General features: G+C 43.3%; 2 protein-coding genes across 2 annotated transcripts; both read left to right on the plus strand.

Moving 5' to 3' along the window:
- The first annotated feature begins 5738 nt into the window (after positions 1–5738).
- Positions 5739–9265, plus strand: pdyn (prodynorphin). The gene is made up of 3 exons (XM_056593786.1): positions 5739–5801; positions 6084–6215; positions 6454–9265. The coding sequence occupies exons 2-3, from the start codon at positions 6096–6098 to the stop codon at positions 7030–7032; spliced, it is 699 nt and encodes a 232-aa protein (XP_056449761.1). The 5' UTR covers positions 5739–5801; positions 6084–6095; the 3' UTR covers positions 7033–9265.
- A 543-nt stretch (positions 9266–9808) lies between these two features.
- Positions 9809–24164, plus strand: slco2b1 (solute carrier organic anion transporter family, member 2B1). Its single transcript, XM_056593787.1, has 16 exons — positions 9809–9975; positions 11033–11120; positions 11641–11778; positions 11928–12093; positions 12226–12450; positions 12975–13073; positions 13727–13857; positions 14036–14123; positions 14532–14696; positions 15164–15356; positions 17122–17272; positions 19553–19583; positions 19713–19845; positions 20100–20164; positions 20378–20498; positions 21697–24164. Exons 2-16 carry the CDS (start codon positions 11058–11060, stop codon positions 21899–21901), a joined length of 1974 nt encoding a protein of 657 aa, XP_056449762.1. The 5' UTR covers positions 9809–9975; positions 11033–11057; the 3' UTR covers positions 21902–24164.
- The last annotated feature ends 1016 nt before the right edge of the window (positions 24165–25180 follow it).

A 25180-nucleotide genomic window follows, 5' to 3' on the forward strand; every position in this document is an offset into this window, starting at 1 on the left:
TAGCCCTGCCGCCTGTTTTAGTGTCATCACAAGTGGGCGTGTCCACCTAGATGTCTGTTGGGTACATCAGTCTACCCAATGGACTGTTGCAAGTGTTGCTTGTCTACACTCCCACCTGTGATGTAACTAACACAAGAAAATGCAGATTTTCAAACTACTGGTGGCATAATATCGTAACGTGTTCATGTTAATTTGGCAGCTTACCATGTACTTTGTTTTGATAGGTTCCTGACCTTTATGTTTATGTCATGAGAGCTGGGACCAAAAGAAAGAACTTTCTAGAACCGTTTCGGTCTCCAGTCTTTCCCTTGTTTCATTAAGATATGAAATATTCACAGTAGTTTGCTCATTGTGTTAGTATTGTTATTTTTACTCTGTTTTGTATGTCAAATCTACAAAATATATGTCCTTTATATCTTAAAATAGATTTTTGGACCAAACATATATGCTCCTTTTAAGGTGGAAAACCAGTAGACCTATATGGAGTATGAGAGATGGGTTAACCCTACCTGCAGCCTTACTTTCAATATGAATTATTCATTACCCGGTGATAGTGAATGTATTTGTGTAAATGTCAACAAGCCACTTGAATCAACAAGTTATTGTGCTATTGTTTATTTATTTAAATGATGTGTGGGATTTTAGAGGTGAGCACATACATGTCATTCATGCATGTCGTCTAATCAGTGACACGCTTAAAGCTAAGGCGTTCTCTTTAAGTAGACAGAATCATATCGTTAACAATCTGTTTCACGTTATAATCATGAGTTCACCATTAATGGTGAGGATGGTTTAAAGCTTGAGTGTTTGGTCGGACACGTCATTATTATTATCACGGCTATACTGTTCTGATGTGAATGTTGTCGATTACGGTTTATATTCTAACTTGTAGTTCTTTGTGGGCTCGCAGCTTTAGTCTGCCATGGCCGTGGTGATGATTTTGTTCGGATTGTGTGGTCTTTCATGGTCAGGGCACGTCTCGTTCAAGCAGGTGGAAACCTGTTCTGATTGGCTCCTCTGGGGGGAGAGCTGTGACTGCGAGGTGAAGGGAGGTTCATCAACAGGAAGTTGGCTAGGGGATGTTCAACCAAGGCACTAGATTCATCGTTGCCCTTATGAACATATTGCCTGTTTGGCCGGTCAAGGCATCCGGGTCCCTTTTTATGAAGGCTTTAGTATTTCCAAGAGAAAAGCAGCGGTTCATAATGGATGGCAGTAGCTCAGGAGGTAGAGCGGGGGGGGCTGGAAACCGCAAGGTTGCTAGTTCGATCCCCGGCTTAGTGTCGAAGTGTCCCTGAGCAAGGCCCCTAACCCTAACTGTTCCAAAAGTGCTGTCCGCGCCTTGAATGGTTGACTCAGCCGTTGGTGTGTGAATTTGTGCATGAATGGCTGAATGTCAGGCTTATTGAAAAGCGCTTTGGACAAAAGCGATATATATAAATGCAGTCGATTTACAATTTCATTATCCAAAACTATCTCTTTGCATGGACCGTGGGATGCAAACAGGCTAACTTAACTGAGATCATCGGTTTCATTTGAAAAAAGTCTAACCACTTTGACTGGCTGTGGATGACTACTACAAAGTCCTGATGCTTCTACACTGAGTGTAATAGTTATTATACTCAGTATAATAACTATTTTACCAGTCAAGGTAAACCAGTATAATAGTTATTATACTCAGTGTAAAGGAAAAGCATCTCCGACATTTTGGTGAGAATAAAAAGGAAAAGAGTTTCCTTGTTTGATTGTTGCCTGGGCCATCCAGTAATTTCAATCCTGGATGGCCCAATTCTGGATGGCACATGTATGTTATTTCTCCCCGCTCCCCCTGTCTTAAATTAAGCCCCAAACACTGTCTGTCTTTCACCGTACATGTTAGTCCTCTGATCATTTAGGTCCTTTTTTGGATGCAAACCTTGTGTTTTAAACCCTTTTACAGTCCCTCCATTTTCTTGACTCATCTGTGCATATTTTTGGTTGTGGACTTGTTATGGACGAACAGCTGTCATGAACAAACAAGTACAGCTGTCTCAGATGAGTGTCTATTAAGGTCAGATGAGGAGCTGAGCAGGTCCTTCACAGCTTTCTCATTGTGAATAAAATGTGCCGGCAGCAATGCTGGCAAGCCACACTGTGAGGTGAACATTTTTTCTGGGGAGAATATTGAAATTATATGTTTAAGCAACATACATGAACCGTATTAGGTAAAGAACAGTGTATTCAAGATATAACTAGGCATTGTTGGCTTTATAAAAGGTATTGAGAAACAAACAAACAAGCGCAACTTTCCTCAATATTAATATCTTGCTTTGAACCTCTGAACCAACCTGTCTTTTCTGTTGCTCACTATGGGTTCCCTGATTCTGTTTTTTGTCTGTCCCGTCCCGCCTACTAGACGGTGATTGACTGGGTGAAAAATCAGGCCGGGCCAGGTACCAGTCAAGGAAAACCAGACCCTTAATCACTACATTTAGTAAAAGGTGGTGGGATTCAATTGCTGGTAGGCGGGAGCTACCATTCAATGTTCCCAGTAGGGTAAAACGGGGGGGGGGGCTTTCACCTTTCAGCATTTACTGTGATTCTGGAGTCCTTGGCAGTGTAACATGATTAGACATACAAATTCCAGAAGTAATTTAGTACTCTGATATTTTCTAGGCAGTGAATTGTATTGCGTTCAAATTGAGAAGTGCGCCCTATAGTTTGAGTTCTATAATGACAGCTCAGAATTGGTCTTTCCTAGACCAATCTTGCCCTATCCTCCATACTAAAATGGTGTTCCCTGTGTAAGATTATATGCCATATTTCTCACCAAATATTGACACTTGAGTCAATGAAGTAAATATTGTTATTTAAGACCTTAGAAAAAAGAGATCTGGATTGAAATAAGGTATTGATGCCAAATAAATGCTTTAATTGATACTTGAACATTACAGTTAGGAAATAACATTATCAGAATATGATTCTGTCTATGTTTGCAGGGATACTTGTTTGACATGGTCGGTGTACAATGGCCCTGAGTAGTAAACAACACACAGTGTGTTTATGTGTGTGTGTGTGTGTGTGTGTGTGTGTGTGTGTGTGTGTGTGTGTGTGTGTGTGTGTGTGTGTGTGTGTGTGCCCATGTGTGTCTGTGTCTGTGAGAGAGAATAATAAATCAGATATTGTAGCTATTGTGCTTCTGGGGCCAAATATATTACAGTATCATGGTCACATACTACGGCTTCTGACTAACCAGCCTCTTCTCAGATCGTCTCTCTCTCGCTCTCTCTCCCCCTTTTATTATTATTTTATTTTTTCATTGTCGAAGCTAATTCTTTTCCATCTAGCTACGCATTGCGTTGCCGTGACAACCCGAAGGCCAATTCCTCTCAGAAGTAAGTTGACGGAAATATGAAGACCCTGAGAGTTTGTCTCCGCGAATCCTTTGTCTCTTTTTTTGTTGCATAGCAATAGCCCTCATTTGCTAAATCTAAAACAATCACATCAAGGGGTCTTTGGTCTCTCCTTCATTTCTGATGAGCCTTAATTAAATCTTCTCTCTGGTGATGAAGTTTCTATTTATGTACCAACGTGAGTGTAAGATAGATGGATCTATCACAACAAGATTAAGTGAATCACTTGAGGACAAGCAGCATGCAGGTACAAACCACAAAGACAAAAAGAGACACAGAACTATAAGGAGTGCAGCTGAGATTTCCATTCATCAACGCTGTGATAGGTGTTTAAAAAAACTGCTGCTGAGGAAAAGGAATGAATTGTAAAACGCTTTCACGCGCCCCGCGTGACGTATGATGATCACACTGCGGCGGATACAGACAAAGGAAAGCTGGGAAGGGAAGCAGGTGACCATCTGATTATGTATATCGTGTGCCTCTGAAAAGCAGATTGGTGATGTTATCTTCCTCAAACACGGGACGGGTCAAGGGATGTCAACCGTAGGCAGAAGGAAACCCTGAAGTAGGAAGTGCAACGCACGGTTCGAAGGATGTAACCCTGTTCTTATACCGCACCCATCACTGTTACACAAAATGATGTGATGATCATGTATCATAAACTCATGAAAATAACAACATTATGGCCGCAGCGGCAGACCTTGCATCAAGATCTTTTCCCCATTTGGCTACTGATATATGGGGAAAGAATCCCTTGATGGGGAGAGCCATGGTGAACCAGTGTCATTCTTTTATTTAAAATTAGGTCTTTATTGAAAAATGCGACATTTAGTGATGTCATAAATTGACTACAAATGATACAATTCTTAATATACTTTTAGTTAAACAGTATTGCATAAGCATCCTCTAATATCTGCGTTTCTGATTGTTGATGGTTCAATTTGTGGGAGTATTGAGATTCCTTTGAGATATGCAGAGGTCTCTAGGTAACGGTGAAATGTAAATACACGTTCGGACAGAGGCAGTGAACATTCACAAGGTAGCGAATCTCATCCTGAAGGGACAGAAAATGAATAACATTCTGTGTGGGGGTGTGACTTCTATCTGAAAGGCACTCTTACAAAAAGTTGTTTGAAAGAATGGCCATGGGAATCTAGAAAGAGATACGGAAGACTTGTCTATTTAGTAGCTAGGCTTTATGATTCCTAGCCGGAAGGTGCTGGATCCTCAATGTCTGCAGTGTTCCTGTAGTCATTCTTGAATTATTAAAAGTAAGGTTATTAAACCATCCTGACCATCTCTCCTGGCTTTTATTAAACATCATGAGGTTGCAATTATTTGTAAAAAATATTAGTTCATTCAGAGTAGTCGAGCTCATCTGAACACCTTAATATCAGATCTGCTTTTAGAACTTTTGTCCCTGTTTGACTTCAAATGTATAATAAAGTACATAGACTAAAATCAGGAAGAAATTAATGATTTTTAAAAATCTTGGTTAGGGAAAAGAACAAGGCTGCTAAACTACCATGTAAATAACCTTGAACTTCAGGCTCGAGGATTTTCAGTCACGGTGTTGTTGTTGCCTCCGTCCAGGGAAACTGTTTGTATGATTAATTTCATCTTATGTCTTACCTACCACCTTAACCACCAAAGTTTATCGAGCGGGAAAGGAAGCCGGCGGGCCTTCGTTTTCAACGAGAGCTGGCGACGAGGAGCGGCGGTCAAGCAGTCCGCGTCCTGAACTACGAGGAGAGTGGAAATGATGAAATGTAACTTTATGCAAATGAGTTCCGTTTTTACATCGGACTAATGAGCGTTCAGCGTCAGCGTGGCCATGCCGACGCTGAAGGAGTGGCCAACACAGTATCATCAGACCTATTGCAATATGGGGGCATTTGCTAAAATGGAACTGTGACGCATAAATCATAAGAATCGTGTCTAAAGCACTAACATAATTGGCCTCATTTCAATGTGTCCCCCTCCCCCCCCCCCGCTAAAGTATAGCCAATATCAATTCACTGTAGTCACCTCGATTGGAGAACAACGCTTACACAGCTACAATTTTTACTATTAGCCTACTATTTGGTTACACCAAACCAAACCGTTGACGATCTAACGAGTAGGCCAATTGCTTGTGATGATAGTACAGCGACCCAATCTATACGACCCAATTGGTGTGGGCGTAATACAGGCGTGGGTTGGGGGTGGGAATCTGCGCGCCTCGCTTCGCATTGTGCATTGGTCAGGTGAAATAGATGCAGGTGTGACGTATTTGGGTGCCAGGAGCGTCTCCATCCGTATAAACAAGCTCCAGGATCCACGCATGACCATTACTGTGGGAGGACACTGAGTGGTCTCTACGCGCTACAGGCTACCAGTCCAACTTACGCCTTCGATCACGCTACTGAGGTAAATTGTCTTTTTAAAATGTTTGATCTGTAAATGTCTTTCCCATCCCATTACGTTTTCTGAATTAGGCAGTATATATTTTTCATGTTATTAGGTTTCAGTCCTGGGGATATTAAGGTTTTTTCTCTCATTACCATCCAGCCTTGAGGGACATAATGAAAACAAGCATCCGTGTTCATTCCATTTCACATTACCATTCAGACTTTATGTGTGGTATTAATACAGTAGGCTATATATCAGTTTCACCTCGGAGGGTGACTTTGTCTCCCAACTTCCCCTCAGGGCTTTGGGGACATGGAGTGGTACGTGTGCGTTCTGATGCTGAGTTTGCCGTGGTCCGTTCACACCCAGACTTCTCCGAGATGTCAAAACTGCGTTCGTCAGACCGATTCAGGTGCATCTTTCAGTCACCTGGTAGGCCTATGATATACAAATATTGCACATTAACAAAGACATTTGACGGTTAAGTGATTCGTTAATCATGTTGGGATTAAGCCGGTCCACTCGTTTAGTTAGAATAATGTTATTGTCTATTCTTTATGATATGCCACCGATTCCAGCCAAAAGCTTAAATAAATGCATCTATTGTTAGCCTATGTAGTGAATTAAGATTCAAGTTTAATCAATTTTTATTATCTTTCTTTTTTATCAGACTTGCATTTTGGAATGTGAGGAAACCCTGTGGAAATCTAGAGAATGGAAGGCAGGTCGGCCGACCAACATCCTGCAGACAGCAGCCTCAACAGGCTCCAACCCACAGCGAGCTGCAGAGAGGAGCACACAGACAGAGAGAACCGGCCCACAGGCCAGCCCAACACTGCCCCGGCTGATTTATAACGGACTCACTGAAGCACATTTGAAGAATACAGTGGCCCTCCCGATGATTGACAATCCTGCGTTGAACAATCGAGAGCAACAGAGTCCGGAGATGTATGGGGAGGAAGAAGATGGCGCGTCGGAAAACGAGTTGGAAGAATTGTTGAGTAAAGTTAAGCTCTATGGCAATGCGTTTCGTCACGTTGGTCCGAAGTCTAGGAGGAATAACGACGATGGGGAAGGCAGCCAAGAGCGCGAAACACTGCAAAAGCGTTATGGTGGCTTCATGAGACGGATCCGACCCAAGTTGAACAGCCTGAAGTTGGATAATCAGAAGCGTTACGGTGGCTTTTTACGTCGCCATTTCAAAATCGCAGTGCGCTCAGAACCCCAGGCGTTTGACATTAGTCTATAGATCCGGAGGAGCCAGGGGGGCTGCTGAGCGTCGTGGCGTGTTTAAGTTTATCTGCATCCATCGCTACAATTCATAATTGAAATCCTCTCTCTTCAAATAGATACATTGTTAATATTTCTGTACAAAAAGAGCACGCTCACATGAATAGGACTATCAGACATATTCCAAAAAATAAATATCCGTGATGTGTGTTGAGCAAACTGTGGGCTACTAATATAACAAATGCTTGTTATGTAGCACTAATAAACTTTTGCGTTTCATACGTCCCAGAAGTCGATATATTTTCATTGTTTTGGCTATAAGGGGGGGATCTGGTTCGGAAATACAGCCGAGTAGCCTTCAGCGTATTAATTACTTATTATCATCAATTCATATATATAAGAGGTGGAAATTCATTCATGATGTGTTGAAGGTGGGGACAGATATATACTATTAAAAAATATACAGGCTAGACTGTAATTATAACCAACAACGAGGAAAGAATTCAAACAAACTGATACTTTTAAGTAAAAATCCTATTTGTAAGGACTGTTTAAGACCTGCAATAGTCAAATATTTTTCTATATAGAACAATGGCTATATATGTCTTACTTTATTGAGCATAAACCCTCAATAATTAACAGCCTTTTGGCTATCGGGACAGGTTGGGGTATTTCATTGTTAATCAGAGCATGAAGAAGATTGAGTGAACTTTATGCGCTTTTCATTATCTAAGCATCGAGTGGAGAATGGACAGTAATAATAATCGTAATATTATGGCCAATTATCAATATTACCTAACACTCCGTGGCCTGGACGTCCTTGGGTTTTATCAGTCAAGTGATGCGTGAGGAAGACTGTATAAGAAAAATGCATGCTGTTAATATTAACTTACAATTTCTAGTAATGAAGGGTCTCCATTGTGACAACAGCTATACAACATTTCCTCTCCTTCAAAGAATGACTGTATCAAATACAATCACTTGTTTGTAATTATCTTTAGCGTTTCTTATGTATCCTGTACAAAAGTAACAATTATTTAGTCAATGTAATCCCACAGTTATAGGCAATTATGAACCGTTTAAGTAATACAATTGCATCGTTTCATAAACAATCCGTATTATGACGTAGGCTATTCAAAGTAGGCCTACTTACGTTCTTAGTCCTACCAGCCTAATTCCTCTGCGGTTATAATAACTGTAATATTCATAATCACAATATATCACTTATTATCATTCCCCCAATTACAACGTATTCGTAAGAAGTTGGGTCAAAACCCGAAATCAACAAGCATATCGCCCTTTACCTCATACAAGGTAGGTAATCCGAGGTATTTGGCGCCCTCTAACGGTATGCGGTAGAATATATCATTTTCATTGAGGCGTCGTCTGAGGAAAAACCCAAGTTGAGCAATACTTGGTTGGGTTTGATGACACACACTATGAAAGGGGAATGTTACCCAACACGCTGGCATCAGTGTGCGTAATTTCATCAATGCGAATGATTCTAACAGTTAAAGTTACAGAAGCCAGAGAACCTCACTTTAAATACATGCTCTATTTATTAACTGCATGTAGACCTATATACATTTAAGCCATAAAATAAGCAGAGTGGAATATCGTCCGTTGAATGTATTCAGCTTGGATGGGGTAAATTGGTAGGGAAAGTTAAACTGAGTTAAACATGAAACATGCTCTATAAAGAATCGAAAATAATAGAATGCTTTTAGGACGGATCGGTGAGCCTGTAAAGTTTTCTAAGAAAGGAAAAAGCTTATTTTCCTTTCTTAGAAGATTATTTTGCTGATAGACAAGTATCTGCTGCTGATTTGCCTGTTGATCGGTGTTGACCAGAAGGGGGAGACAAGACACAAGAGTCCTGTATATTGCAAAGTGACGCTCGCTGAACTTTGTTCCCCTTACAGGTAACCTAATGAAATTGCATTCCTTATCCTGTGAGATTTAACCTGTGAGATTAAAGTCAGAATTCCGACTTTATTTTCTGACTTTTATCTCAGATCTAAAATCAAATTCAAATGTGGCCCTAATGCTCTTCTTTAGAAAGGTGCATGTAGGAGCTACATTGGACATGTCATGAATAACTGTAACCTGAGAGAGTCTGGGATCTAGAAATCCTTATCTTGCTTCAGCACTATTCGCAGTACTGTTCAAAAGCCTTGCCAATTTCAGTTGGGGTGCTTGTTATATCCTTTATCACCATCTATTAAATGCATTGTCTTCGTACTTTGGTCGCCCCCTCCCGTAATTCATAACTCATAAATTACATAATCTTCCAGCTTTGTTTCCTGGAATACAATGTCGTTCAATTCTGGGGAGCGCTCTCCGGAGCACGTGACGGCGCCTGTCGCCCTCGGAGTCTGTGCTGAGGCAGAGGAGCGCCTGCATAGCTTTGTCACTTAGCAATCAAGAGCTTTGCATCATTACTCCGTAGTTAGGTAAGGTGTCACCCTCGGACACGTGGGTACAGGCACCGGCCTCGGCTGGCCTCCTCCGCGGTGTCAAACATGCCTGCGGTAACCGCTCCCTCACGTCAATGCGACCAAAGCGTATCCCTCTACCAGGCGTCAAAAGTCGTAGGCCTACAACTGGTCTCATAATGGCATGTCTTTACATTTTTTAAATATATGCAATACCTGCTCACTTTCAGTTTGCACTCAAATCCGTGTTGAGGAAACAGATTTCCTACAAAGGACGGCCCCTTTTCTCCACACATAAATGAAAAAATAAAGTTGTTGATTCGATTGGATGATGTCACACTACACAAACACACGCACCCACATATGTACACTCATACACGCCCACATGAACACAGAGTTCATAAGTGCTCTCGCTCCTCTTCGAAGAATTTGAGGTGGAGATTTTGGGATAGGCTTTCCCCTGTCCGTTTAAAACTCTGCTCACCAACACAACGACTTTGGATGTGCTGACAGAGGGTCCCGCCACAGTGAGTGGAACTTTATTCAGGACAAGATAAGAATGCATGCATGTTGTTTTATTGTGCATGTCAGCATAAGGGATGAAGAAAAGATGGTGTCTTCTTAACTTAAGTACAAACTCAAATGTACACTAACAGAAAAAAGTTTTTTCTGAGAGAATACCTAGACTATTCTACTCTACCGAAGTGCTTCATGGTTGGCTCTGTGAACCGTTCCAGTAATTGTTTCTGTTGAAAGATTTGGTTAAAGGTACCTTTCTGGATGATCTAAAAGCTGTTGCCCTTTGGTCTCTTTGATAAGACATTAAGCTTTTGCTCTTAGGCAGAATTCACAAATTCTATTGGTAATGGTTGTGTTGTTGAGGCTAGGAGAGTCCTTTAAGGTCAACAACGTTATCTTGAAGTCCCCCATGTTTTTGTCTTCCTTGTTGCCAATCGAGTGCCTACTGCTGTGCATGATTAGGTCCCTCATTATGTCCTTAATGAAAACAAGCCATGGTTTAATGCATTTAGATATTTAAGTTGCTTGGCAGGAATTCAAAGTGCGACAAATAAACACAAATTATAAACAACTTGACTAGCCTCTCATCTCATTCCAGTTCTACCTCTCTTAAAATCAACTATAGTGCTTGTAGCTAAGGACAATGCTAGACAATAACCTAGGTGGCCGGCACGCTCCACCTAGGTGACTTCCTTTGGGTTCCTCCAGTCAAAGGACGCTGGGGGGGGGGGGGGGGGGGGGCGGTTTACGATACCCGGTTTATTATCAATGTTTGATAATGATACAGGGCCTGGAGTTGTTGTAATCTGGGAGAACCTGGGTGTACACTCCATTACTGAGGTCAACCATCTTCTCATAACTACATAAATTCTAATATCTAGGCCGACCAGTTTGTGGATTGTAAATGTTTTGCAACAAACTTTTTGATTTGACCGTTTTCATCGACACACCACCCTCAAAAAATGTAAAGGTGCCGAATGATTTAGTGATATGTGTTTGAGTTGGCTGAGAGACGATATGCCGTTTTGTGGGTTATGGTCTGTAACTATGAACACTGTTTTGCAGTATATGCCCTAAGTGATTTACCAACATGACAACCAGCTGGTACCCAAACCAAAAGGCCAGTTGCTGGAACCCTTTCAGAAGCATCAAGGTAGAGTCTCAATGGTCCATTACCACTGATCCCCTTCTTACCTGATGTTTGTGATGCATTAATAATTAATAGTGTTTCCCCCAGAAAATGGGGGGGGGGGGTCTCCGTTTCAATTCCACTCAAAAAGCTTTATGGCATGACCGCTGTTACTAATGCATTATTTATCTCTATGTTTTCTTTCCCTAATAGAGTTTTCTACTTGGTTAATGAATAATAATTAAAAATATATTTATTAATTTTTAATAAATATATACAGTATATATATTTTTTATATATATTTTTTTATACATTGCTAGTCAACGCGGGGCCCTATTGTTGTTAAGGCGGCCGCCTTAACCATACAGTGCTGGGGGAAACACTGCATTTATGCAATTTATCCATGTCATTATACTTTCTAGGACTTAGTTGTGCTGTGAGGCGCATTTATTTCGAGATGTTTAACTTTGTTCAGAAAGTTTGTACTCAGGTTTAGCGATCGTCCTCGCTGACCCTCTTTCATTTTGTCCACCTGTGCGTCTAGTTTTTTGTGTTCTGTCAGGGCTTTCTGCAACTGGCCCAGTTGATGGTGTCGGGCTGCCTGAAGAGCTCCGTCTCGACCATCGAGAGACGCTATGGGTTCACCAGCCAGGAGCTGGGCCTTCTGGTGGCCTTCAACGAGGTGGGTCCCTGTGAGAGACAGACCACAAACAAGTTCTAGATCGTAAGGGAATGACCCCATTCATGAGCTCATTCCCTTACGATCCACACGAAAAACAAAGGGCTGGATCGTGATGGAGAATGACCTCATGAACGCGTCTCTTCTTTAAGGTGGGTAACGTGATGCTCATCATGTTTGTGAGCTTCTTCGGAAGCCGAGTTCACCGGCCTCGCCTGATTGGCGCCGGGGCGCTGCTGGCCAGCGTGTCCTCGCTGATTATAGCCCTACCGCACTTCCTGAGTCGGCCCTACCAATTCGCGGCGCACCCTGGTATATGTGAGTGTTCCTCATCACAGGCATGCCTGCGCCTCAAGGCGCACTGCACCTTCACTCCTAAACAAACACAACGTGCGAGACAAACGGGCACTCGTTTGACCACACCTCTCCCTTTTGCCTTGATTCACACAGCCACCAACAACCTAACCACCGGCCTCTGCCAATCGCGGAGCTCCTTCGCCACCTTGGCGTCCAACCACAGCTGTGTGAATAGCGAGGGTCAAACTCAGCAGGGGGTGTTCCCTGTGATGCTCCTGGGTCAGCTGCTACTGGGGATCTCCACGGTGCCCATCCAGCCCTTTGGGATGTCCTACGTAGACGACTACGCCAGCAGGAGGAACTCCCCGTTCTACATCGGTACTTTTGGGATGCAGCAAACTCACTACATGACCGCAGCAAGACGGAAACTGTGGTTAATCACATGAGTTCAATTAGATGAGTGCAAAGTAGAATAGAATAGATTCCTTTCATGGTCATATCACAAGTACTGCAGAGTTGGGTACTGACCACATACATCGTTCTGACTCTAGTTTCACAAATCAACAAGACTGTTGTTGTTGAACCAAGGCAGAACTCTGCCCCTGATGTCTAGCCCAGGCCTGGTGCCATCTCCCCCCAGAACTTCTGCTATACTATAATGGTTCTTCTGAATCCCAGATTGGTCTGACTCGGGTTAGTCTGAGGGTAGTGTGGAGCCGAGCTAACGTTATCATCATAGTGATCTATGAGGTTACAACTGCAGATGGCAGTGGTTGTAACCTGTAAATATAATGCGATTTCCCCAGAACCAGAGGAGGGTCCGGTGGCTTTGGTCTGCTAATAACACGTGTGGTACGATCCCTGTCCTGATGCTGCTGTTGCCTACCTGTCTTTCTCTCCAGGGATTCTCCTGGCAGTGACCTCTTTAGGGCCTGCTGCTGGGTTCATGATGGGATCTTTTACACTGCGCTTCTACGTGGACTTTGACAAGACACCCGCAGGTGAGTGAACACATTTTAACAATGACTTAGTATTAAGCATAGCCCTTACATAGTAATAATAATAATATTAATATGAATGATTGTTATTATTATCATAATTAATAATCATAGATAGTTGCTATTTAAGTGACAGAACATTCACAATGCATCCAGAAATGGTAATTCCCAACTTTTTTGCAATTCAAGCAAAGTCTTGTAATATAAGTGAACTTTAATCGACACAACCTTGGAAGGAATTCAGAGAACGGACATCCTCATGCAAACTAACTCCCGTGCTTAAAAACGTTCAAGTGAACGAAACCTGTTTGTCGGGTTATTATGCCAGGTGTGATTAAAGGTTTCAAAATCAACCACATGTAGACTGTAGCCACTGTAGAAATGCACATGTTAAAACATTGCACAAGTTTGTTGTGCAATGTCCTTCAATATCCTTCTTTAGGATATCTGCCGTTTCCTCCCATAAGTTCCCCCTTAATGGAGCATTGGGAATGCTGGATCAGAGATAGGTACCCAGCCAAACAACAAATCCTCACAAGGAACTCTCAACCATGTCTTGTTGATGGGGGCCATGACCTCGCCAATCAACAAACCATAATATCCCTAGTCCGATCTCATTGGGTTGATGCTTGTCTGTGCCCCCATCCGCTCTCTAGACCAGATCCAGATCGACTCCAAGGATCTGCGCTGGGTCGGCGCCTGGTGGCTGGGATTCCTGATTGCTTCGTGCCTCCTCTTCCTCACCTCATTGCCCTACCTCTTCTTCCCTCGAACCATGGCCCAAGAGGTATTACCACATGCACAACCACCATGATGAACACACTGATGCTCACATTTGACCAGTGGCTTTTTTTCTTTTTACACACGATTACAAGACTACAGAAAGAAAACAAATAATTTTTTTTCTGCATCTAATAACACATACTGGTGAATCCTGAAAACATTTGTATCCCAATTGTTCCCAGTCTGTCACTCCCGCAGAGGAGGCTAAATCAAAGGAGGAGAAACAGCTGGAGGTGGTCCAGACCGCCTCCCTCAAGCAGTTCCTCAAAAGTAAGACCTGTTGTCTCCCCTGGTGCTATATGAGAAATGCTCTGGTGTAAGATCAGTCCCTCAAGGATGAGTGCTGCAGCCGAAGAGCCTGAACTTCAGGTAGCCCCATTCTGAGTAACCCTATCTGGAACCGGATCCAAGGTAAATCAGCCAATCGTGACGACGCAGCGTTAAGCGATGCGTTCCAATCCCCTGCCTCTGTTATTTTCTCAGGGGTATATCTTTTCATGAACACTGTCCTGATTGGTCCAAAAATACCTTGGAACCGGTGGCAGATGCTTCAATAAGGTTACTCAAATTTTGGCCTACAGACGTGTAGATCAGAGCATTTAAGAAAATAAAAAGTCTTGGCTTTCTTTAGAGAATATTGGTCGGATAACTACCATTCCCTCTCCCTCCCCCCTCCAGGTTTTCCAAGAATCTTCCTGAGAACCTTGCAGAACCCCGTCTTCATGCTGATGTGCCTGGGCCAGGTGTTCTGTGCTGGGGTCATCGTGGGTGTCGTCACCTTCCTGGCTAAGTTCATGGAGCGTCAGTTCAACCTGACCGCCTCCTATGCCACCATGTTGATAGGCAAGTGAGCAGGACAGCCCTGGCTCCCTGTCCTCACTGCCAAACAAAGAGCCACACAGAGCTAGAGATACGTGACTGGACTGATAACTAGCGCTTCTTGGACTCCTCTCGCAGCACGCCACCATAACGCCACTGCGTTGATATGGGTCCACCGATTCCCTTCATGTCTCTGTTAACGGCCTCACGCTGCGCACACTGCACACATTTGATCCGTAAGGTGACTTGAAAGGCGATTTTTTTTAATCAAACTTGAAACATTAAACAAGGCAAATTTCAACAACTTTTTTAAGGCATCCCCCTTGTCTGTTTGATACACCACGATACAACATAATGACGATGTGCCAAAGGACTACACAAACAAAAACATAAAGAAGGCCATGATAATGGATAAAGGGTCCTGTGGCCTGCCATGCTAATAGTCCTGTTGCATTCAATGCTAATGAATCCTGTTGCCTGTGGCTCTGCAGGGGTGGTCCACATGCCCGTCTGCGTGGCGGCCATCGTCATCGGAGGGGCGGTAATGCGCCGGCTGGACCTGTCCCGTTCCGGGGCAGCCAAGTGGTGCTCCCTGGCCATCGTCTGCACCCTGTTCGTCTCCGTCCCGCTCCTCTTCATCGGCTGCCCCACCCAGCGTGTGGCCGGGGTCTTCCCCACCAGCAGGTACGGTTCTACGTTCTGCCGTTCCTCAACGCTCCGCGCTCTGCACCCTCTTTCACGCTGGTGAAAGAGGGGGACAAACACGGTGTCGCTCCTGACACTAATTAAAGGTGACGTATTATACCACAAGGTGTGAGTGTGATTGGCCGTCACAAGCCGTTTGGAAAATCAGCCTCTTCTGACATCACAAGTGGCCGTGTCCACTTAGATGTATGCCGGATAGATCAGTCTACCAGCCTACCCAGTGGACTGTAGCAAACGTTGCTAATCTATTTGTTATATATCTAGGTGGACACGCCCACTGGAGATACACACTCACACCTGGTGGTATAATATGTCACCTTTGACAGTCTGCTCCGTTTACCGAGCTAGTGAAGCCCGCGTGCCCTGGTGCTTAAAGAGAGCGGAGCTACTGTGAACTCTGTGAGAGAGGCCCATGTTGTGGAAAGAGTCTATTGCATAGTTCAGGAGGTCAAAGTAACTTCCCTTTGGCGACAACAATCAATCTGGTCTCAACTGTATTCTCTGGTATAACTGCACTACGATATGAGGTTATTACATTAGTCATTAAAAGAAGACTATTCGAATACATATGATAGGTCAATGCCTTACGTGTATGCTTGGAAGCGACAATCAAAAGAGTCAGCCATAACCAACCAACCAAGTCCAATGAATGAATGCATTTGTAGACCTGCACTACACCTCTGCACGTCGTCATAGGTCTGGATTTCTTCATGTCTATATACCCCCAGAATCCCTGTAATATGCATGCAGTTTCGTTTTGCATCCGGTAAAGTCAGTGGTCGAGTTGTAAAAAAAAGCCAGGGGGGATGGTGGATTTCAACTTTTAGGGACAGATCATTTGTGCTGATGACAGCGCATATGGTGGGAGACCAACGGTGTGATAATTATTGTTATTATTATTATACATTTTTGGGGTTAAAATGAGAGCGATGACCACTGTCATGTCATCGCTCTTATTTTATCCCCCAAAACGCAGCTGATCGGACGCATCATAGGATTCGGAGGCATGCATCACTTTAAAGGATTTTAAAAACTGATTATTATTATTTTTTGGAATGAATGGGAGAAAAGGGGACAGAGTTGCCTGCGGAAGCGATGTCTGAGATGCAGAGACAGCTTCACACTACCAGTGTCTGTCTCGTACGGTGTGGAATGATGCTGCGTTTTATTATCCATCCGTCTCGGAGGTCCGAGGACGTTGCCTAGCGACACGCACGAACACGCCCATTTTCCTCGGACGGCGAACTTGCCATCTCGGTTGAACTCAGTGGTTACCGAGCAAAATTCCGAGACAGGATTCAAGATGGCTGCGCCCGGTTTGACTTGAAGCTTGAACTGTTTTCATTGGGCTTGGGCCGCTTTGGTGGTTTAAATGGCAATTTCAAACACTCGTATTACTGCACAAGTGTGACACGAGTGTATTACTCGCTGTGAAAATGTCCACTCCGCGGCAACCCCGAATTTAAAAAGGAAACCGCTATAATGAAATAGCGGTAATATTTCCACATTAATTGATAAAACAACAGGGGGTGGGAAGGGGGGATATCTGTTTCAGAAGGGGGATGATTTTGATCATTTTAATTCCAAAAAGGGAATGCCATCCTCCCTCATCCCTCCTCAACTCGAGTGCTGGGTATGTGTGTTTGTCTGTTGTCCCATGGATGGACTGCGTCTGAGGCTTGTGTTGACGGCGTGTTTTTGCGTCTGCGCGGACATCCTGTTGCGTTCACGGTGTGCGTACCAGGGACGGGAGCGAGGCGGTGTGCAGCGGCAGATGCGAGTGTCCCCAGGACGCGTTCAACCCCGTGTGCGCTTCTGACGGCACCGAGTTCAGATCCCCCTGCCACGCCGGCTGTATCGCCATGGAGACGGACAGCAGCAGCCACAAAGTCCAGGTACGAACACAGCGGCCCTTGAGTGTCTGCAGAGACATGTAATGGGACAGCTGGCTTAGAGTGGATCTCCAACAGTGAGTAACCACTTTCGTCTGATGGATGAGGGTAATTTACCGCAGTGAAGTTAGTTTTAGGTTGGATATTCAGTCCAGTTCCAGCCGCGACTTCACAGAGATTTGCCCGGCAATAGCAGCAAGGACAACTAAACTAAAGCCTTAGAATAAGACACACCACTTTGTATTGTATTTTAGTGCTTCCTCTATTTTATATGAATATTAATATGCAGGAATTATCATATTTCTTTCAATAGCTTCCATGCCATGTGTCCCAGTGACTCCAAACCAGTATCCAATTATAGAAGTAAAGCCTAAAGGCCGATTTATGCTCAGTTACGTTAGCGTAAGTGCAAGCGCAAGAGGCCCTTGCGCGCCCTTGCGCACCCCTTGCGCGACTTCTCACGTCTTGCGTGCGTCGGGCGATTTTTCTAGACTTGCGTCATTTTTTACGTAAGCTTTTACGCGAGCCGTCCAGCCTGCAAGGCTGTGATTGGTCTGCTGGTCTGGTTACTACTTCCTGTCTGGAGTATCACCCGGCAGGCTCATATACAAAAGCATTAACGTGAAGTGAAGTTAACTTTGCTGCCAACACATTATGTCGTTTTAAAATGTAGAGAGATATGCACATTTATACAACCCCAATGATCAACAACTTCATCACCCCTGTTCCTCTGTCTGTTGCCATCATTCACTGTGTATGGGGAGAACACGATCTGGCACATAAACAAACCAACGACTCCCACAGACAAAGACGTCATTCTCGAGGTCGTCTTCAACGAAAAACTTTCCTGCACATATTACTCCACCAACTGTTCTGGCGGTAAATTGCTTGGCAACACGCGCAACACGCGCAACCTAAAAGGGAATATGAATTGCTTTGAGTAAATTTGGCGCAACAACGTAACACCAACGCTGAAGCATGCAGCCGCCTTAAGAATAAGACACACCACGTTTCATGGTATTTTACTGCTTCCTCTATCTATTAATTGCAGGCTTAGTTACCATATGCCTTTGCAAGTTCAACACTTTTAGTTTCAAAGAAACACTATTTGCACAAGATACATTCCAGTCTCCTTTCTTGGTCTTTTCATAACTGTTGCTGTCCATGCCAAACACAGAGCATGAAACCATCGTTCACAATCATCACACTGGACCTGTTAAAGTGAAGAAAAACCAAAACATTAATTATTTTATTTCTACTTTTTCTATAAGTATGTTTACATGCCTATGTCAGTTGGCTTTCTATTAGCTGTACTCAAGTATCCACCTACTTGTTATGTCTATGTTGAAGGGTAGTGTGTTGAGGGTCTTAAGGATCAGCACAATAAAATAAATCAAAACAAACAAATAAGTAAAATATAATAAGTAAAGACTAGGCTACATTCAGCCAAACCAAAGTCCTTTGGTAATGCTAATGGTCGGTAATGGTTTCTTTCAATAGCATGGAAGCTATTGAAAGAAATATGATAATTCCTGCATATTAATATTCATATAATATAGAGAAAGCACTAAAATACCATGGAAAGTGGTGTGTCTTATTCTTAGGGTTTTCTTTTACAATTGGATACTGGTTTGGAGTCACTGGGTCGCATGGCATGGAAGCTATTGAAAGAAATATGATATTTCCTGCATATTAATATTCATATAAAATAGAGGAAGCACTAAAATACAATACAAAGTGGTGTGTCTTATTCTTCAGGTTTAATAATATAATTAGATAATGGTTTGGAGTCACTGGGTCACATGAAATGGAAAGTATTGAAAAAACTGCAAGTATTTTGTATTGAGATATTTACGTGAAGTAATTTATTGACGGTCCCTGAATCAGTTTCCAGCGATTCACCGCGAGGCTCTGCGAGGTGCGCTAACCGTTGTCCTGCTGCTATTGTCGGGCAAATCTCTGTGAAGTCGTGGCTGGAACTGGACTGAATATCCGTCGAATATCCAACCTAAAACTAACTTCACCGCGGTGGGTAATTTGGCTACTGGGGGAACACCAAATGTACCAAACGATTTTATATCACAAAATGCTTGTTTAATTTCATGCTTGTATTCTATCAGGCATTTCAAAATAATTCAAGTGCTTCTTTGAAAATAATAGTACCCCGTAATAGTGATTATTAGATATATACCCTGTAATAGTGATTTGTAGACATATATCCGCAACTAGTGATTCGCCGTACCAATGGCCAATGTCCAGTTGAACACAAATGTCTCCTATCAGAACTACACCTCTTGTGGCTGCGTGACCGGTGGTGGCGGCGGTGGTGGCGGCGGTGGCGGCGGTGGCGGCGGTGGTGGAGGCGGTGGCGGCGGCGGCGGCGGCGGCGGCGGCGGCGGCGGTGGCGGCGGCGGCGGCGGCGGTGGCGGTGGCGGGGGTGGAGGTGGTGGCTCCGCACTGCCAGGGACGTGTGGCAGCCGCTGCGCCCACCTCCTGGTGGTCTTCATGGTGCTGTCGGCTCTCACCTGCTTCATCGGCCCCACCTGCAAAGCCCCCTGCTTCTCCACCATCCTCAGGTACACACACATGGACCTGGGGGGGGGGCAGGTGTGTTCCATAACACACCTGTAATACACCTGTATGCGTGTGTTGGAGTGTCAAGGTTTCATTTTTTATACAGATGTATTTATACAGATGTATACTTTTTTTTCTTCCATACTGATATACTTTTTCTTGAGCCCGCTTTATCAATACAACTCTGTCTTATCGTGTTATGGATGGTCACATCATTTGTTGCTTGTTGATGTGTTTCTATGTGTCCTTGAACCAGGTCTGTGCCTCCAGAGGACAAATCCTTTGCGGTCGGGGTCTGCTACATGCTCTTCCGGGTCTTAGGTAAACCATGAGTCTGCGTTTAGAAACATTATGCTGGCACAAAGTAAGCCTCTTTGGTTGCTTGGTGGACGTGCGGTTTTGGAAAACCTATGTGCTAACAATCCTATTTTGGGGGGTTTCACCTTTTGCACACAACCAGTTGAAGCACATTGGATAGATTATTGGTTTAGTTTGCAGATTTTTTTCATCCTTCTTCCCATTGTCTGTCTGCAGCGTTCTTGCCGACGCCAGTCATTTACGGAAGTGTCATAGATAGCAGCTGCATTCTGTGGGGAAGGAAGTGTGGAAAAAAGACTTCCTGTCAGTACTACGACTTGGACTCCTTCAGACATAGGCAAGTCCCTCTTGCCTATTTTATTAAACCTTTATTTACCCGTTTAAAGTCTCACTAGGTGCGTTTCCATCCCCCTGATTTTATGCGAACTTTCAAGTATCGAATCAGTAAACGGTGATGGAAACACCAAAATTTGCATAAAAATCTTCTAATTTGCAAAAAGGTTTATCCGCTCGCTTGAGGTGGTTTTTGAGAAATGCGAAAGAGAGTAAATTCGCAAAATGGGAGATGGAAACACACTTTTCGAAACAGCTGTGACGTAGCGAACTTTGAACACACAGGACTGACGGTTTCCGCATAACGACCGGCCATAGCAACCCTGCCGACATCAACGTGTAACGTCATCACCCTATTCCGCTCCAACCACTTGATGGAAATGCACCTAATTCGAATTACTTTTTTGCGAACTTTCTAAAGATTCGCATCTCCTTTTGGATGGAAACGCAGCTACTGAGATTAAGAATCTAATTTCCATGAGAGACATTGCCAAGAGGGCAGCATAAAAAAAAAATAAAAAAATTGTTTCATACAAACAAAAAACGCTCAATCTTTACACAATTTAAAGACAGTTCTGGGATTTCATGCTTCCGTATTCTAGGTCCTTTGGTCATGAGCCAAAGGCATCTAGTGATATCAATTCTGATCATTTGAAGTCTTTCTGGAGGTCCGAGCAGCAGAGTCCAAGCAGTCAGAACAGACAAGTGCAGAACATCTTGCGAGCGCAGGCTAAAGTGGACTTGACTTCTCAGGAGATATGTACATAAGTAGGTAGGGACTAGTCCAAGTTGTATTAATAAAACCCCACCAATGGGTACGCCTGCGTACAGACAGAGATGGCCAATCAGACTTTGCATACAAGGTAGAATGGAAGGTAAAATGTTTACAACCAATGATAAATCGCAAGGCATACACAGTGTCTAGTGACCGCAATCACGTTTATTTTCAAACTTTTGTTGATATTATAATATATTGATGATATATACTTGACATGAAAAGTCAGAAGATTTGGTTTGAACTCTTGCAGAACCTCAGTCCGAATGTGCTCTTCATTTATTTTGCTATCACTAGCAGATATACGGGTTGTACTCCTTTCCCCCTCTGACGGACATGGGTCACCACATCCTACAGATATCAGATTATAGAATATATAAAAAAGCAAAAAAAGCTGCTGTGATCATCTCTACACTCTGCTGCGTAGGTTCTTCAGCCTGCTCACGATGTTCCTGTGCCTGGCGCTCTTCTGCTTCTTGATGACCATTCTGGTGCTCCGGAAGCAGGCAGGACGTCTGGACAAGAAGCAAGGAAGTGAAAGAGAATACAAGCTTGTTGGCTGCAGTGATGGAGTGAGCAACGGCAAGGCCGGGCTGGACGTAGTGGAGGGGGGAGGGGGGCAGAGGAGCTGAGCTGACGGATGGAGTGTGTGTGTGTGTGTGTGTGTGTGTGTGTGTGTGTGTGTGTGTGTGTGTGTGTGTGTGTGTGTGTGTGTGTGTGTGTGTGTGTGTGTCAATGTGAGTGAGTGTGTGTGTCTGTCCGTGTGTGTGTGTGTGAGTGAGGGAGTGAGTGTGTGTGTTGTATTTTTTTAAAAGCTTCAAAGAAGCCTGTTTAATGTCCTGAATACATCGGTGACTGTGATGTTGTGGCGTTTGTTCAATGTCGAGTAAAGACTTGGGTGGCCTTTGTTGAGTTTTAGTATTGCAATCTCTTTCAACTGAAGTAATGGAGTCCATTTATACAGTATATCATTGGAAATCATTGGCAACAGCAGCATAGCAACAGTTTTTCAAGGTTAGCAGCAAATTCCGATGTTGTCCACCCTTTATCTTCTGTGACACTCAACATTCTGCTAAAGATTCTCTGTCCATTCTCAGACCATTCACTGAAAGTAGTATCAGTTTGAGACTTTGAATCTCAAACTACTACATGTTAGTGGATCAGCTATTAAATTATACATTATAGCATATCATGCTAATATTGCGATTACGGTTGCCGTTAACTGGTAGTGGCGTCTTCTGCATTTGAGAGTTCTTGGGAATCTACAATAAAAGAGTGTTTCTCATTCCGACCTCTTCAAAATACATGGTTCTTTCCATGGGTGTGACCCATAACCTCATGCATGTTTAAACCAATAGTTTACATCTGGTGAATAGTTAATTTCCACCAAAGTTGTCTGTATTAGTTGTTATAGAAAAACATTCACTCCGTATTACAAAAAATAAATCATTGCTTCCACCATGGAGTTTAATTTATCGTCCTCGTCTGCATGGCTTCAAACATGACATCTCAAAAAGTAATCAAAAAATCCCCAGATGTGATTAGGTAAACTTCCTTGTGGTAGCGTGGCAATCTGGATCTGTTGCTCTTGGTTCGGGAAGAGGCTTGGAATATCTGTGATCTCAAGTGGGGGCTGCCGGCCAACACTGCAACGCACATCTGTTTCCCTTCGCCTCCATGCTCTCACTTTCAAATTCCGATGGCGCAACAAAACAAGTTGTGGTGTCGTTATGGAAGAAGACTAACGATCCAATCATGGCACAGAGAAAGTACGGGTGTTCTGCCAAGACTCACACTCATGTTAAAACGCATTGTACGGTCAAACACGTTCTTACTGTTAGTGAAGGAAGGCCAAAGGTATTTTATATAAATGCTGCAAACGTTACGAGCTGGAGCAGGATCAGGGATAACAAATGAGAAAGAGAAAGTTGTAACTGTGGATCAAGTTTCGATATGACAACATCTGTGAAGGGACAGAGAATTGTGGGAATACTTTGGGAATAGAAGGTTTTTGAGGAATTAGTAGGGCTGGCCCAAGTGTAGCAACAGGATGTTGCGGTCTAAACAAACATAATTTATGTTATCCATTGAAAGGAAAGTGCATATGATTTAACATCCTTCATGTCAACTTAACGCACTGGCCTTTTCCGAACTGCAATTGAAAAGTTGAGACATTTCTGTTTTTTTCTTTAAGTCATTTGCATGATTTTTGAAAAACAGAACTAATTGAGAAGTGCCTCTGGGTACAGAGGCTTATAAGGTAACACGCTCTGAGGACGGTTGAATTATGCCTATCATATGAAGGACTGGTTCAACTGGTAGGCTGATCGAGCTATAATAATAATGCACTTGATTCATGTCACAACAAATCCAATTAAAGTTTTGTCTTGACCAATACATTATTGGAACCTTCTGACAACGTCTGTCAGTGTGGATCACTGGGAACATAATGCATGGGATGTTTTGTTGCTATACAAAATCGCCTCATTTGTTTTTTTACAAAGGTCATAAAAGGTTGTGCAAACAACACTATTAAATAGTTAAGTATTAAAACGTGCATAGATGCCGAAGCACTAGGTTAATTGTGCCCTCCATCTCGTTAGACCTGTTCTGGTGTCGTGAAAGAGTTTAAAACATCTTGGGTGAGAGGGAGTGGGTTGGTGTGTGTGGGAGTGTATGTCTGGGTCCTGTATTTAGGGGCGGAGACTCTGACGATGAGGGCTGAGGGCCTGAAGCAGTGCGGCTATGTCCGTAGCCATAGCTCTTAAATGGTCGGCATGTATCGATTTTAGTAGCATTTTTTTCTATATTTTTATATGCAATTTGTGTATATTTGATAAAAAATATGTATAAACGTCATTCGACAAAATACATTGTGGATGTAAATTGTCTCTTTTTTTCTGTTTTCAGTTACTCTCAAGAACTTGACAACATGTGCCTCCCTCTAGTGTTAAATCATTGCATGTTCAATTATATTGTAAAATATCACTTGACAGTGACAAGCAACATGCTTATATCTTTATGTTTGCCACATGGTGAGGCTGGAGATGGCTGACAGGAAGCACCTTGGATATAATAGACTGTATAGCAAACTCCCTAAGGGCTGCTTACTGTTAACATAACACACTTTGTCTCAAAACAGCCCGTACATAACAAGCCCTGTTCAGTGTAATGGACGGGGCCTTGGATTGCAGAGTGCTGTATTCTCTGGAGATGCTCTGTTGGGGTGGTTGTCCAGTCGTTGACCTGTGTTGATGACCTTTTCAATGGAATCTGCCTCACAATGTGTATACACGCACACACTCATGCATGCACACATGCACAAACACGCACGCACACTGAGTCTAAGAGCCAACATGTCTCAACTGATCTTATCATTTCATCTAAGGATAACAAAATACAACTATGTTGTATGAACTCACACACACACACACACACACACACACACACACACACACACACACACACACACACACACACACACACACACACACACACACACACACACACACACACACACACAAACACACAGATTGAGAGCTAACATGTCTGAACTGTTCATATAATTACATCTTTTCAGAAATGTCAAACAATACTTTAACTCTGTGATATCGTGCTAAATCTAAACACACAACATAAATGGTTGCTTGGCCCTGCCAAAATAACATGTCTGCGAGGACATCAAGCCTGGAGTCTGTGATTGTGCTTACCTTCCTCCCATGGAAAGAGACGGACTGACAGGAAACGGTATGAAATACCAAACGCACAGCATGACAAAAACAAACCCCAACGGTGATCCCGCGAATGCCTGGGCTGTCGGCCAAGGAAAGAAACTTTCCCACCTTGGTGCTGAAGAACGAGAAAGTTGTATATTTTGTCAGTTATGTCGGTGCTTGTCTTACAGAGGGAAA

Source organism: Gadus chalcogrammus, chromosome 7 (genome assembly GCF_026213295.1).
Source record: "Gadus chalcogrammus isolate NIFS_2021 chromosome 7, NIFS_Gcha_1.0, whole genome shotgun sequence".
Classification (NCBI taxonomy): domain Eukaryota; kingdom Metazoa; phylum Chordata; class Actinopteri; order Gadiformes; family Gadidae; genus Gadus; species Gadus chalcogrammus.

What these genes read in the sequence shown, in the direction of transcription:
- pdyn (XM_056593786.1), top strand. Translation starts at nt 6,096, where the DNA reads ATGGAGTGGTACGTGTGCGTTCTGATGCTGAGTTTGCCGTGGTCCGTT. An exon ending in GTGCATCTTTCAGTCACCTG is followed by an intron (nt 6,216 to 6,453) that starts GTAGGCCTATGA and finishes CTTTTTTATCAG; the next exon opens with ACTTGCATTTTGGAATGTGA.
- slco2b1 (XM_056593787.1), top strand. Translation starts at nt 11,058, where the DNA reads ATGACAACCAGCTGGTACCCAAACCAAAAGGCCAGTTGCTGGAACCCT. An exon ending in CTATGCCACCATGTTGATAG is followed by an intron (nt 14,697 to 15,163) that starts GCAAGTGAGCAG and finishes GTGGCTCTGCAG; the next exon opens with GGGTGGTCCACATGCCCGTC. An exon ending in GCAGCAGCCACAAAGTCCAG is followed by an intron (nt 17,273 to 19,552) that starts GTACGAACACAG and finishes GTCTCCTATCAG; the next exon opens with AACTACACCTCTTGTGGCTG.